This window comes from Teleopsis dalmanni, chromosome 1, assembly GCF_002237135.1.
Source record: "Teleopsis dalmanni isolate 2A chromosome 1, ASM223713v2, whole genome shotgun sequence".
In the NCBI taxonomy this organism is placed as follows: Eukaryota; Metazoa; Arthropoda; class Insecta; order Diptera; family Diopsidae; genus Teleopsis; species Teleopsis dalmanni.
Genome location: NC_051846.1, coordinates 101393239 through 101409007, shown reverse-complemented (window position 1 = coordinate 101409007; position 15769 = coordinate 101393239). Strand labels below are relative to the sequence as shown.

Below are 15769 nucleotides of genomic sequence, written 5' to 3'. Positions count from 1 at the left end.
TGGGGTGTCCTTCGACAGTTATCTGCGCATAGAGTCGATTATGCTCTATTGTGAATGGATGGGCCCCGAAGTTTGGTTCGTGGTCACGTCTCGGGGCTGTGGTATACATGACCGTACGAAGTTTCCCGCCCTTTATTACAACATTCAATGGTTCGCACATCCCGCTTACCACACCGCCAACAGAATAGCACTTGTGGATTTCGGCATGATCTAGCCATGTGGCCGGTTCTGCCACATCGGAAGCATGCCGTTGAAAGATTAATCGGGGTGATCTCCGCGAATGACGGATCTTTCGGTTGCCGAAAAGGATTCGCGTGTTTTATTCTTTCACCTTTTGTCTCGTTGTTAGTACGTTCTGAAGGGATGTTACGTCGACTTGAGTAACCAGTTTCCTTTGTTCTCCTCTCGCTCTCTTCGTGGTTAATAGTTTCAAGGGCAATGAGCTCTTCCAATGACCCAAAGTCTCGTCGTTTAATATATTTTTTATATTCGGTGGTACAATTCCGATATAATAGTTCCAGTTTCTCCTGATCAGACATCTTCAGATGTCGTATTAGTTTCTGCATTTGAAGGACGTATCGTCGGAAAGGTTCTCCTGCTTGCTGCAATAGGGCACGTAGATCATCTTCCAAACGCTCAAAGTATCGGTATGGCAAAAAGAAGTTTAAGAAATCGTACTTGAAAAGGTGTCAGTGCTTCCACTCCTTCTTATTGTGGCGAAACCATTCCAGTGCCTGACCTTTCAACAGTTCCGGCATGCTTCTAGCCAACGCGTCTTTGGGGATGTGGTATACTTCTGCTAACTCTTCCACTCGTTCGACGAACGCTAAGGGATCTTGATTATCGTCAGACCGTGTCGACCATTTTCTGACTTGATCGATGACGGCTGCCTGCGTATTTCTATGTGGTATGTATGGAACGGGGAAAGTCAGTGTCTCACGCATTGATGGTTCTGTTACAGGTGGTTCAATTGCAATTGTTTGTCTCATAGGTATATCTGGTAGGGGGTTAGCTAGTTGTCCCAACGACTCCAGATCTCCGTAATCTAAGTTTATCTCCTCTGTGGATGTCTTACTATGTTTGATTTCCAACTCATTCAATGGTAGCAGTACGGGAGGTTAATGATCGGTTTGTGCCACGAAATTAGACAAGCGACGACGTAGGTCTTCAACGGTTCCGGCAGTTTCCAAGCCAAATTCTTCCAAGTACGTGACCAGATCATCTTTCCGCGCATTTCTTATCCAAGTGCGGCCCATGATGACAGTGTAGTTCTTCGTGTCGAATGTTTATATTGTTCCCTAAGTGACTGATTAGCTTCCGAATCGTATCTTTTAGTCGAAGGTCCCTGCTCGGGCGCCACTTGTAATGAACTCCTTTACGTGGGGCAGTCTATAGCTGAGATAGTTCAGCAGTGTCCAGGGTTCTCACAAGACAATTTATATTTTTGGACTCGACTCCGATTCACAGCGTAATTTCTAATGATTCTTTCGTCCCTAGTCTCTGTTCTATTCAACACCACGTTAACTTTTGTATCCACTTGTTCTTTATTCTCGGTATATATATTATTCCAATTCAATTAATTACATAAAATAGCGTTACATAAGGTAAATAAATAAATTTTCTTAATTAAAAAAAAAAAGTTTATCTTGTTCAATATATATACAAATCTAGTTAACTTTAGTCACAATTCATATTCTCCAGTAATAGTATTTATAAAAAAAATACATAAACAATTTTATGAATATAAGTTGTAATTTAACGTCAAATATTCCAGACGAAAGTGACTATTATTTTTAATAGCAAACTTGTTTATGATTTCGTTCTAATACAAACACAGCAAGTAAAATAGTTAATACAAACTTTCATAGTACTAGTAAAAAAACTCCAGAAAAATATGCGAACAAAAAAGTCAAGTACGGCTTTGGATCAGTTGGTTAAGGTGCGCTGATTCTGAGCTTCACATTTGGCAGGACCCGAGTTCGATTCCTGGTACTTACAATCTCAAAAAATAATTATTTACGAATAATTAAATACAAGAATTATTTCCAAGACCACTGATGATGGGTATTTGGCAATACTCGAAACGGCCAAAAACTCAATTAATTAAAATAATATAAAAAAAAAAATTTTTTTGTTGTTGTATTTCACTACTGTTCGAAAAAACCTCTTTATAAACAATTTTATAAATAAGTAGAATTTATCTTGTTCAATATATATGTAAATCTAGTTAACTTTGGTTACAATTCTTACTCTCTAGAAATAGTATTTGTAAAAAAAAATACATAAACAATTTTTATAAATAAATAGAATTTATCTTGTTCGCTATATGCCACTACCGGATATACTATTCGTAGAATTTGGTTTTTGACGTAGCCAAGCACAGATTTTCTAATTATCGCGAATTAAGCCGAAGACGCAGGAATATGCAGTTGTAACTATAATTCCCCAGCGTGTTGAATTTATTAAAACCACCAACTGTTGATAAACACAAGATATAATATTCGTAAAATTTGGTTTTTGACGTAGCCAAGCACAGATTTTCTAATTATCGCGAATTAAGCCGAAGACGCAGGAATACGCAGTTGTAACTATGATTCCCCAGCGTATTGATGTTAAAAAAAAACACAAGCTGTATTTACTATACATACGTCTCTTACATAACACACTTAAAAAAAATTATATATATACTGGTATTATAGAACGAGCTTACCAAGATTTTATTATTCTTCTTTTGTTACTCAATTCCTTAGTGCTTCCTGCTCCTTCTCATATCTGCCAAAGCCACGTGCCAGTTAATACCTTCAATCGAGATTTCCCATAGGGTACTTTTTAAGCCTCCTATGAAATTTCTCTATCTGGCAACTTTTAAAGATCCCAGATTGGTATAATGGTTCCGCAACTGTTGTCAACTATCGGCAGCAAATCCGCTTCAGCCTCGTCCGCTCTGCTCACGGGTGGTAATTCAACAAAACACAACTCGTCCACTCTGCTCAAGAGGAATATATCAAAAAAAACCGATTTCACAATTTCGTCCTCTTTTATTCGATCTTGTCGACGCTTTTTGTCCCGCTATCTGGCTTGTTTTCGACAAATGTGCATTTCTACCTCTACAAATTGTTTTTGCCTATTTTGCAAAACACATTAAACTTTCAGTTGCTTGCTGGTTTACTTCACTTGTGTATTTTCTTTCCTCCAAGAATTGTTTTTGCATATCTACATGACCATTCCATGCTTGCTGTAAAAAAAAATATATAAGTTTTGCCTTTGCTTGTTTACTCCACTTATGTATTTTCCACCAAGAATTGTTTTTGCATGTCTACGTGACCATTCCATGCTTTAAAAAAAATATATTAGTTTTGTCGTTGCTTGTTTACTCCACTTGTGTATTTTTTCCTCCACCTAAGAATTGTTTTTGCATGTTTTGCAAAAACGCATTACGTTTTTTTTTTTAAACAAATACTTTAGGGTCGCGCAACTTATGTAACCCTAATTTTATAGGACGGCAAAAATTGGGTCGTTACAATACATAACCATCAGATATATACAAATCAGGTAACTTATCCTGTCCTGCTTCTATTATTTTTTCCAGTTTCTGGTATTCTTCTGTTAAAAGGGATTCTGACTTGAGATCAATATCAAGCCGCTTGACTCAAAACGAAGTTCTTTCACAAACATCCGTGACAGCGCATCTCGAAGGACATTTTCTGAACCTTTGCAATGTTCTATTTCGAAATTCGAAACACTTGTAGTCTTAGATTCCACCGAGCCAGTCCGCCAGATAAATCTTTCTGATTCATGAGCCATTTTAAGCTAGCATGGTCCGTTATTATCGTGAATGGTTACCCTTTACATACGCCCTAATCTTTTCTCTGCATAACATTCTAATTCTGTTACACTGTAATTTCGTTATGCATTATTTAGTTGAACTGACATGTATGCAGTCGGTCTCTCATTCCCTAACTCATCTATTTAAAATCAAACTCCTCCACCACCATCAATGGGAGCATCACACTGAATATAAAAATAACTCTCAAAATTGAGATTTGTCAGTACTGGTGCAGATACTAAACTATCTTTTAGTTTTCTAATTTCATCTGTAGCATTTTTAGATAAAGAGAATCTTTTTATCTGAACCTTAGTTACACAATCATGCGAAGGTGCCGCAATAGAGGCATAGTCCTTTATGAAACGCCGGTACCAGCCAGTAATACCTAAAAACCGTCGAAGTTGTTTTGACGTTTTGGGTTTAAGAAATTCATTCATTGCTTCCACCTTACTGGGATCAGTACTTATGTTGCCATTTCCTACCACGTAGCCTAAATATTTCACCTCTTTATAGCAAAATTTGCTTTTCTCTACATTCATGAAAAGGTTCGCTCAAACAATTAGCTACCTGTTTAAAGAGTTCCAAATGACTATCGAAATCAGGATAGAAATCAGGATCAGGATAGCACAACCCGAACGGCATGACAGTAAAATGGTAAAGTAGTATACCTGCTATACGGGACAACGGATAGGCATCCCTAATTGTGCGTTCGTTGATTTTTCGCGCATTTAGATTAAGCCTATTTTTGGTATCTTTAATTACTAGTGTTACTGGTAAGTTCCAGGTATTATTACTCTTTTCAATTACTTCTAAACTGAGCATCCTATCCAACTCATCAGACATGAGTTTTTGAATAGCCAGAGATATTGAATAATGTCTTTATTTGACTGGTAAATGTTCATCAATAACTTCTATAACATACTTTTCTAGCGTATTACTCCCTAAACCTAATTCATTTCATGATTGGAATTTTTTAATTATTCGGGCTAGAGCTATTTGCTTCGATTCCGTCAATTTATGAGGATTTGATGTCACTTGGAGATCTGTTGCTGTAGGTACTAATTCTTTTACTTTACAGTTCTTGCTCAATATTGGTATATGAAATGTTTTCCAGAAGTTAATATCAAAATAAAATTCCTTTTATAAAGAAGGGACAACTAAAAAATCCATATATTTTTCTTCACCTTCCCACTGTACTTTTAAAGATACCACTCCAACTATCGGAGTTTTTCCCCCATTGGCAGTCTTAACATGCTTGCCTTGAACTGTAATCCTCCGCTCATTTTTTCTCAGCGCGAAACTCAACCAAACTTTGAAATGAAACTGAAAATATTAAGATCGCTAAGCTGGTTTTTACATTGTTTTTAATGATTGAGGCCAATTCTCTTTCTGGCATTTTTCGTCTTAACTTAAATGTTAAATTGTGAATGTCTTAATAAAATTGTTCAAAATTCTCCCCAACCTGTTGTTTCCTGTCTACAATTTCCTTCATTAACTGAAAATAATCAAACACACTGTCTCCCGAATGATCTTCAAGCACTTGCCAAAACCACTTTAATACTGGTCCTGTCATTTGACAATAAAAATCTGTAAAGCATGATAAGGTAATTCGTACTGTTCACGCATAGGCTCAATCCTAAAGATACAGCTTTCTACCGTCATGTCTCTAGCGGAGCCGTCAAAGTTATATGCCACCTTCCAACATCAGTATATCTTCTGGGCATATGTTCATCCTCCTCAAATAGCATTACCTCTCGCTTGAAAAACCTGGATTATATGTCGTCATCCTTGGCGTCCTTGACACACTCCTACGTGGCAATGGAACTTTAACGCGTGATACCTCCGGTGCAAGTGTGTGATCGCGTAATGTACCCAGAGCAGTCCGCATCTTGTTCATAAAGTTTGTTAAGTACTTATTTCATCATGCCTATTATGCGGTTAAACTGTTCTGTATTGGTTCTATAGCTTGCGCTCCTTGCGTGCTATTACTCTTAACTTTTATTGCGAGTAGACTTTCCAAACGTATTAAGTCTATTTGCGAATTAAAACTAAGCGAGTTATCTGAGGTATTACTTTCAATTATGGTCTCTCTATCTTTATGATTAGGTCTCCTCAAGATCGCTCTTGAAATGCTTCGAGTTATTGGCATGACTCGAAATGTACAAATGTTTTAATTAACACATCTATAACTGTTATTCCACATACCATATACTGTAAAACAATTGTGCACTTATGCCACAAATTCACGTAAAACTTAAATGCTAAGTTTACTTTCGTTCCACATTGTTGTCCGGAAATTTATAAAGGGATTTGAATTTTTTACATCCTTTCGCACATTTGGACAATATTCCGTCCTCAAATGTATCTGAAGTAGTGGGAAAAAGTGAAAAGGTAAAAAATTTCAGTGATTTCAGCTAGTGTTATTGCATTTTATACTAACATTTTCAAGAGGTCCACGGCAAATCGTTGTTGTGCGAAAACACAATTTTTAATTCACAATGGAGTTGCCGTTCTTGTAAAGAAACTGAAGAAAAAATATTACCAAAGCAAAAACCCTTCTATTGTGAACCTTCATTGAAAACAAATATTCCAGTCATTTGTCAAAAGTTGTTTGGAAACAAAAATTTAAATAAAATTAAAAGGTATTATAAATTTTGAAAACAAAACTATTTTAAAAATAAACAAAAATTGTGGAAAATCAATATTTTCAAATTATTTACAATTTACAAATTTTTAAGAATGTATGAAAAAAGTGTAATTGTAAGCACATTCAATGCTTTCCTTTAGTTATACATATTACAAGAACAAAAAATTTCCCTAGCAAAAATATCAAAACATATGGCTTATCACAAAAAAAAAAAAACAATTTAAAATTTAATACTAATTCAAATGAAATTTGAATAACAACGAAATATTGGTTTGATTCAATACTTATTGCGTTCTATCTTAAAAACGATTATTTGTATGATTTTTTTACAGTATTTTACAACTTTAGTAGTAATTTTAATTTCAATGGACGCAATGAATATGACATATTCACAAAAAACTTTTAGTGACATTTGACTTCGAATATCATGATTACAAATATCGCGATTACCTCCATTACACGATATTCTTTTTACATTCTAGCCCACATATGTATTAAATTCCAAAACAAATATTTATAGAACTTTTCAGCTTATGAAATATTCATAGATTTCATTTTTCATCTAATTTAATTGTAGTAATACATAAATACAAAATAAAACTGCTTTTTCGAAAACCGATATCAATATTACTTCAAAAGACTGTTATTTGGTCATTGTCCGCATTTAGGCGAATAAGCCAGAAACGCCTACTATATATATACAAAAACCAACATGAATAAGTATAAATATTTTTGTATTTATTTCTAATTGTACATATATCTTTACATAAAATTATTATATTTCATTTATGATAAAGATCCTAATCTTTTGTAATCCATTTTTTCAAGTTGGACTAAAGGTTTTAATTGTTCAGCAAATATACGCATTTCTTCACTAAGTGCTTCATGTCCATTTGGTGCTAGTACTGACAACTCTACGAGATGACTTTGAGATAGAGACTCACTTCCTACATCTTGCTGGTTACCAGGGATAATTTTTATTATTTTTGCAACGGTTATTTTCATCCGGCCCTTACGAAACATGAAGCCTATATAAAAAAAATCATATTTATCATATTTGGGTTATTTTTTCTGGTCTTACCTCTACTAATGAATTCAAAATCAATGCGACAACCTAGTTCAGTTAGAAAATCTAAAACTGAAGAAGTACATCCGATGTCTATACTAGAACGAACTAGAGTTGGTCGAGATCGGTCCATTTCTGCTTGACCAATGTAACGTAATTGATACGGCATATCGCAGTCCAAAGCTCTACGGGCACGAAGCATTAAGGGAGTTTGATTAAGTTGTCTTAAATTAAAACAAATTTCTAAGTCATTGAACAACTCCGGTGACACATCAATGTTATCGCAGAGTCCTTTCAATCTGAAACACATAAAAAAAATGTTATAAAAAATATCTAAATTTATCAGCAAAATATATAAAAACGTGGTTATTTACTTTAAAATAGTTAGAAAATCTGCCAGAAAAGTTATCAAATTAGAAAAATATAACAGCAGAAAAATAAATATATGTGAAATTTTATATGTTTATTACTCCCTTATTTAGATGTTGACTTCTATTGGAAATGTACTAGTTTAAAAAATGATTTACGATTAAACTGGTAAAAATCTAATTGTTTTAGTTTAGCCATGATATTTACATTCAGCTATCTACTAAGTTAATTTTAAATAGAAATAATTAATATATCTTAACAACAAGATTAGAAAATTTGTAGACTAGTAAAACAAACACATTTAAAATAGTACCGTTCAGAAAATATTTTTTTAGTAGAAAATAAAATTGATATTTTATGGTATTTACACTGGCCTCAAATGCTCATTTTGGTGATAAATCAAAAATGAAAAGCAAATGACTTATTTTTGCATACAAAATCTCAAGCGCAAATAAGATCCATTGGATCTCATTCAGTATAAATGACTTCCAATGAGGTTAGAATAAGTTCCAAATTACATTCATTGAATTACAACGAATATATAAACACCTTTAAATTACTCATTTGAAATGAGCCATTTGAGGCCACTGTAAATGATATATTAATCAGTATCCAGTCAAATTTGTAAGGACGGAAATTTGTGCAAATTTCCACCCTACATAAACAAACATTAACAATAGTACAACAATGATAATTATGAAATAAATTTACAATAAATGAAGAAATATATTTAAATAAATGAATACATACCATAATTATCCACTATTTATATATACATCTTTTAATTACGGATTAATATTTGTTTTATTATAATAAATAAATATATAAATTTGAAAACCACGTATCTTTCATGTATAAATTGAACGAACCATTTCTAACAGATAGCCAAAAAACTCACACACACAGTCAATACTAGATAAGGGAGTTTTAAGAAAAGGTTAATGCTCCCTGTAATTTGCAATACAATGCCAAAAATTAGGCAAAAAAAGCATCAACCTTTGCAAGTACGATGAATCACATTTGTGCGGATGTGCATACAACCAATGAAATAAGGGTGAGTATTCATATAAAAAGGCGCGGAATTTTTATGAAAAATGGCTTAGCGCCAGCATACTGACTTGACACGCACCTACACTGTCGCTAAGTCTTCCTAAGAAATTGTAACGCCAACGGTATTTTGATGCCACAGGTTAGAACCATTATACCACTAATTTAGAACATCACCGGTATTTTGATACCACTGTTTTTTCTGATACAACTGTAAAGATTTCATTGCTTAGTCTCTAGTTGTTAGTTGCTCTTAAAAAAAAGATCAATTTTATAATGGTTTGGGATTTTCTCTGTTTAGCAATGCTAAACTTTGTACTAATAGTTTTTAAAAAATTGGCTGCGCATATTTGCGCAAATTAAAAATAAAACCATTTTTGTTGTACTGTATAGTAAGTACTCTAAAAGTATTCAATCTATTTCAAGTTTGGCTAAATTTAAAGATCAGAAATCAAAGGAAGATATTAACAACGCTTTTAAATTTAAATAAAAATAATTTGCTTCTGACAGAACTAAAATACGTTCAGTAAATGAATTATGGTAATAACATCGAAGTCATGAAAGAAAATTAAAAAACGCCGCAGATGCAACAGAAAAGTTACTATTACGACATGCAAAATTATCAATTTAAAATAGAGTGAAAAATAATAATTTGCATACCTGTAATCTACTAAAGCTAATAAAACTACTAAATGACATCCTTTATAGTTATGATAATCAACTTTTAAAATTTCCCAGATGCAAAAGGTGTTTGGAGCATGTAATTTTTAACATTCGATTTATAAACATATAATTTGCTTAGTTTGGGGCAGTATGAACACTTTCGAAATGAACTTAATTTCATTTTTAAATTTCCGTAAATAAGAAATTAAGGAAATTCGGCTGTCGAACAGAGTATTAAACTAAATTTTGTATAGAAAAAATAACTTAAATTCGTTAAAACGAAAATGAAATTAAGATTTCTGTGAATTTAAGGTGTGTCTGAACATAGTATAAGTTTTAAACGATATAAATACCAAAGTGTTTTATTGAATAAATTAGACTATCATCTCTAGATTTAAATAACACACTTGTTTTCTTTTAAACGTTCTTTTCTAATGTTCTCTACGACACAATTGCTGGCGAAAACAATATCCTATACGGTAGTCGAATCGTGGTGAGCCGGATGTGGCCAAAGCAGGATTGACTGCCAGAAATAATTTACTGTGTGTTTGATGGAGTTGGCAGAGAATCATTTACTATGAACTGCTCCAAAAATTCCAAAACTCTTAACTCAGAACTTTACTGTCAACAATTGGACCGTTAAACCGTCTGAATGAAGCAAACGCCCAGAAATAGCGGCTGTGGAAAATAGGAGAGGGCACACACATCGATAATGCTGCGCCAAAAGTTTCGTGAGCTTGATTGAGAAGTTCTTATGTATCCACCTTATAGTCCACACCTTGCACCAATCTGTGCTAGTTACCATCTATTCCTGTTCATGAAGAACGATGGACGATTTTTTTGGTGAAAATTTCGCTTCAAAAGAGGCCTGTGAAAATTGACTGTCTCAATTTTTGCAAACAGAGACGAGGACTTCTATCAAAATGGTAACAAGTTATTGAACAAAACGGCGCATATTTGACCTAAGTCGGATCATTGTAATTATGCTAAATAAGCCTTTAAATAATAAATTCCTCTTTACTACACCTATTATTACAAGTGTTTCATAACAAAGAGAAAGAAAAACAATAAATTAAGAATATCATGATATCGAAAACTATATTTTAATTGATTGAATGAAATCATAATTTCTTTGAAGGTTTTGTGTCTGACACTACATATTGTCATAATTCTGATGGAAGTATGGAAATAAAACAACAAATGATTCCAGAAGAATCAGAAGAACAACTTTATTTTTTCACTTGCTTATCTTACATTAACATTAATTACTGTTCCCACTGTTCATATGTTCTAAACTAACTAAACTATTTATATTTGCTCTGCAGTTCATGTTTCAACTATTCATACGTTCTAACTTATTAAGCGTATGTAGCCACTACAGAAGCAATATCTGAATTATGTTGGTAATATAAAGACACTACATTTGTCGTTACTATACTTTCTACTGCAAATGATTGTAACACAACACTCTTTACTTGCTTAGAACTTAGCGGATATTTAACAGTAATCGAAGAATCCGAATATTCGACTAGTAAACGAAGTCCTCGAAGTTGGAAATAAATTCGAATTTTTTGTAAATTTTTGTTCTCGAAGTCTTCGAAGTTTAAGTGCAGTGAAAAACTTCGAAGACTTCGTAAGCAAAAGTTGAAGTAAGAGCACAAAATGCAAACAAACGTGTATCACACAAGTTATTTGAGGGATGCAGGTATTTGATTTGTTTGTATGATTTTGTATGAATTTGTTTTTTTGTTTGGTATTTGTAGGTACGATTAAAAATAAGAGTCTAATACTATTTATAAATGCTTTGATAAATTAGCAATGATACAAAAATATTCACCCTAATACAAATGAATTTATTTTAAATAATTATAAATAATATGTAATTAAATTTAGTTAATATATCTATTTTGAATAATTAAGTTATATTAAGTTATATATGTTTATGAATATTCTTCATGAAACCATTGCTACTGTATGGCATAGTACAGTCTTCGCAACCAAACATATTAAGAGCATTTACACTAATAACAACTGTGGTTGCGCTACTCCGCTGTTATCGCATCATATCAAAGGCAAACATCATATTTTTGTATGAAGCCAGTATAAAATTTCAGCAAAAATCAAACTTAAAATACTTTTGAAAAACTTGTGCATTTTATGCACACAAAGCCAGTCATATATTTCAAGAAAAAAAAAATGTACAAAAACAAAGTCCAAGCATCACATTCAAAAATATTGTCTTACATACCCATGCATACAAAGATATTTAGTAAGTGTGCCATAACAAAGAAGAGTAAAAAAGTATTGATCTATCCAGTCCGTAATAAGAAACTTTACTTCATCTTTGGCTCCCTTCTTACGCATGAACCAGAAGCTATGTACGCATTTGCTCTCATATTAGAGTTTTTTCTATATGATTTTGCCTAAGCAAAATATGTTGTGTATGATATTGGTTTGATTGGTGTTTACACTAACAAAATAGCAGTGATCATACATAAAATAATAAGTTCGATTGTTTATACGTTTGAACAGATATGTTTTTCCCATTGCGAGTACATTTTCAGAATTCATGATTTTTCTAACAGAGGCAAATTACATGTGTTTATATTTCTATGTTTTTGATGACAACGAAAAACATAAATGTTACTTACATAGCGTCATCTCTCAAGCTCTCTGCTTGAAATTATGCTATATCAGCAAAAATTCTACAGTTCATCTTTTGACTGTATGTGTGTCATGAATTCTTAAGATGATCACGCGATAGATGATGCGTGTATCTTCTTGAATATTTATAGTAGCGTTTTCTGTTGTAGCTACTGGCTGTCTCAAGTGCGTTTATTAGGGTTTAGTTTATATTGCATTGGAATGTTAAGCTACACTTAACAAAATGCGAATAGTATGAAAAATACTCATTATACTTCTGGATAAGCTGTATACGCATTTTTTAATTTATGGAATTGAATGATTCTAATAAATTATAGAATTTATTATTGAATTTTCTGGGTACAGTGGGGTAAATAAGTAGAGGAGTATTAGCATCAATGGTAATAGTTTTTATTATTATATTCTTATATCAAATTATATATTGGTTTGATTGCTGACTTCACTAACAAAATAGCATTGATCATACATAAAATAATAAGTTCGATTGTTTATATGTTTGAACAGACATGTTTTTCCCATTGCGTGTACCTTTTCAGAATTCATGATTTTTTTAACAGAGGCAAATTACATGTCTTTATATTTCTATGTTTTTGGTTTAGTTTATATTGCATTGGAATGTTAAGCTACACTTAACAAAATGCTAAAGTATGAAATACTATTATACTTGGATGCTGTATAGATTTATTAATTTATGGAATTGAATGATTCTAATAAATTATAGAATTTATTAGTTGAATTTTCTGGGTACAGTGGGGTAAATAAGTAGAGGAGTATTAGCATCAATGGTAATAGGTAACTGTATACCAGCTATATAAACTCAGTAGCCGTGTTCAAGATACTCTCAGCTTGACTCTCAGAAAATGATGAGTTCTTGTAGAATAACCAAATAAATTCTGATATCTACCTTTTCAAATTTTATAAATTTAATTCAAAGATTTACTTGATTTATTACGAATATCGAATCAAATAATTAAACTAGATATAACTACATTATATTAAAACTAAATGAATAATCTGCGTGCCCTGACTCGAATTGCTTTCTAACTTGTAAAACCATGCCAAGCTACAATATTTGTGGAATTTACTAGCAAAGTTTGATGTATTGCAGAACATCACTAAGTTGTAAAATAAATTATAGCTTTAGATTTATTGGTTTCATTGATTTTAAGTTCGTTGAATTTAATGCATAAATTTGACCAAAATGACCAAAAGAAACTATTTTCCAACTAAAAAGTGTTTTCCATTCATTGTTGTTGCTTGTTATTGTTTGAGTTGGTATTTGTATTGTTGTTTTATTTATTTTAACTTTGTGTGTTTGAAAGTGAAGAAACTAAATCGTGTGTATGCGTATAGTTGCTTTTGCAGTCCTTGTAGTTTTTGGTAGAAGGAAATTCAATTGTTCAACATATTCAAAAAAATTGAATGCCAAATTAAATTTGAAATATTATTAAAATATCCGATGAAATTTTTAATGCAGTTTACAGTACGTCGCTTAATGCTTTGATAATATTGTCTTTTACAGTTGCTAAGATGTTAGTCGTCTAGATAAAGTAGTAGTGTTGTTGTTTTGCGTACATATTAGCGACTTCTGATATTAATTGCGCCTTTTGAAATTTTTAATTAATTAAAAAAATAAAGTAATATTTGTTTTGAATACAGTAGTATGTAATGCAAAATAATAAATACATTTATCATAGTAAAAATAATACAAAGCTTAATTAAAAAAAAAATTTTTTTAAATAATAAACAATAAGATAAAAAATTTTATTTTTCATACACAATATAATATAATATGCTTAGCTGCATTGATAACGGTAACATAGATTGTGAGGAAGATTTGAAAATTTTTATTTGGTTTGATTTATTTAAAAAATTTATTTTGAAACAAAATTCAATTTTAGTTATCTGTATAATTAGATTTTTAAATCCTATATTTAAAATTCAAAATAAACGTAACAAAAAATCTATCTCATGAAAAAAAATTAAATTTTGCATCCGCTAAATATTGCGCGAACTTTTCTGTATGCACAATTCGGAGTTGCAACCGAAGTTTTGTTGGAGTGTTTTCTGAATAAACATTATGTTGAAAATTACTGGCAATCCTGTCATATAACATTTGAACATTACAAGAAGATATTACAACGTCTTTCTAAACCCTTTCATACCCGCATTAATTTGAGCGGCGCTTAATTTTTTTCGATAAGATATTCTTAGTAAGTTGAGCCTTAGATATGAACTGGTATAAATTTCAAAGTTTTATGATTCTGGGTTTAACTGTTATTAAATATTACGTATTAACAAAATCTGTCCATAAAAGAACAAATTAACAAAAAAGTATACAATCTACACAAAAAGTTCTTTTGTGTGGATTAGTTCAACTTAATTCAATTTTAATTGAAAATTCAGCAACGGCATATGGTTTGCTTTCCCGCTTTTATTTTTTTCTGGCTCTCCGATATAACAATTTTTGATTTTGTAGAGTTCAAATAATATGTCAGCAAGATCAACATAAGAACATGTGTTCATAATATTATCTAAAATTTTTTGCATTTATACTCTGCGCCTTTGGTTTGTAACGCATATAAATTTGTTTCGTCGCAGATCTTTTGTACTATTTTGTCATCAATGAAATCGTTAAAAGAGTCAATAGGATTTTTGACCATTTCGTAAACTTTCTAGTTTGGTACGAAATGTCACATACGTTCATGTTCAAGTCTTTCCACTGCAAGCTATTCGAATCAGTTCTTTCAAAACTTTCCTACAGCGTTTTCAGCAATAACACTTTCCCTATTTTTCCCAACAACTCAATCCAGTGAATGAATTTCATCACCATTTGCTTTTAAAATGACATGTTATGAACCAATATTGTCTATAGGCACTTTTCAAAAATGTTTTTTTTTTATATTTTATTCTTTTAACTGTTTTTAATAATTAAATCCATTTGTAGCAAAGAAATTGTTTTTTTAAAACTTTTGCACAAACGCTTTTGCTGAATTATTTTTCAAATAAGTAGTCACACAGAAACGAAGCTAGTAATTGAACAAATGCATTGATTATATTATGTGATCCACTTTTTTGTTTTCACAACATACTAAACTATCATTTAAACAAAATGTTCGCAAAAATAATTCAAACAGCTGGATTTATAAGATGAAATGTACAAGATTTCATATTGTTGCCTATAGATAAAATGTACATTTCATTTTGTTGCTAATAGGTAACAATAGACATGAAAGAATTAAATTAGTATCAGATATGAAAAAAAATATTACATCAAATGCAACAAGGCTAAAGATATAAAATTAAATTCAAAATGTTGTACTGAGCCCTTCTTTCATCAGAAGAGTCTAGAACTTGAATATGTCTGGTGAATTCTATGCACGTTTCTTTTTGTTTTACTACATAACTGATTCAAACATATGTATACTTCTATTGTATTATCTTATAGCAAACACATAGAAATATAAAGACATGTAATTTGCCTCTG

The 15769-nt window shown here is 31.7% G+C and overlaps 1 protein-coding gene across 1 annotated transcript; it reads right to left on the bottom strand.

Annotated features, from left to right (window-relative positions):
* Positions 1 to 7190: 7190 nt before the first annotated feature.
* LOC119662945 (mediator of RNA polymerase II transcription subunit 18-like) lies at positions 7191 to 14945 on the bottom strand. The gene is made up of 3 exons (XM_038072603.1): positions 14839 to 14945; positions 7555 to 7838; positions 7191 to 7501 (listed from the first exon to the last, which is right to left on the bottom strand). Exons 1-3 carry the CDS (start codon positions 14943 to 14945, stop codon positions 7260 to 7262), a joined length of 633 nt encoding a protein of 210 aa, XP_037928531.1. The 3' UTR covers positions 7191 to 7259.
* Between the last annotated feature and the right edge of the window lie 824 nt (positions 14946 to 15769).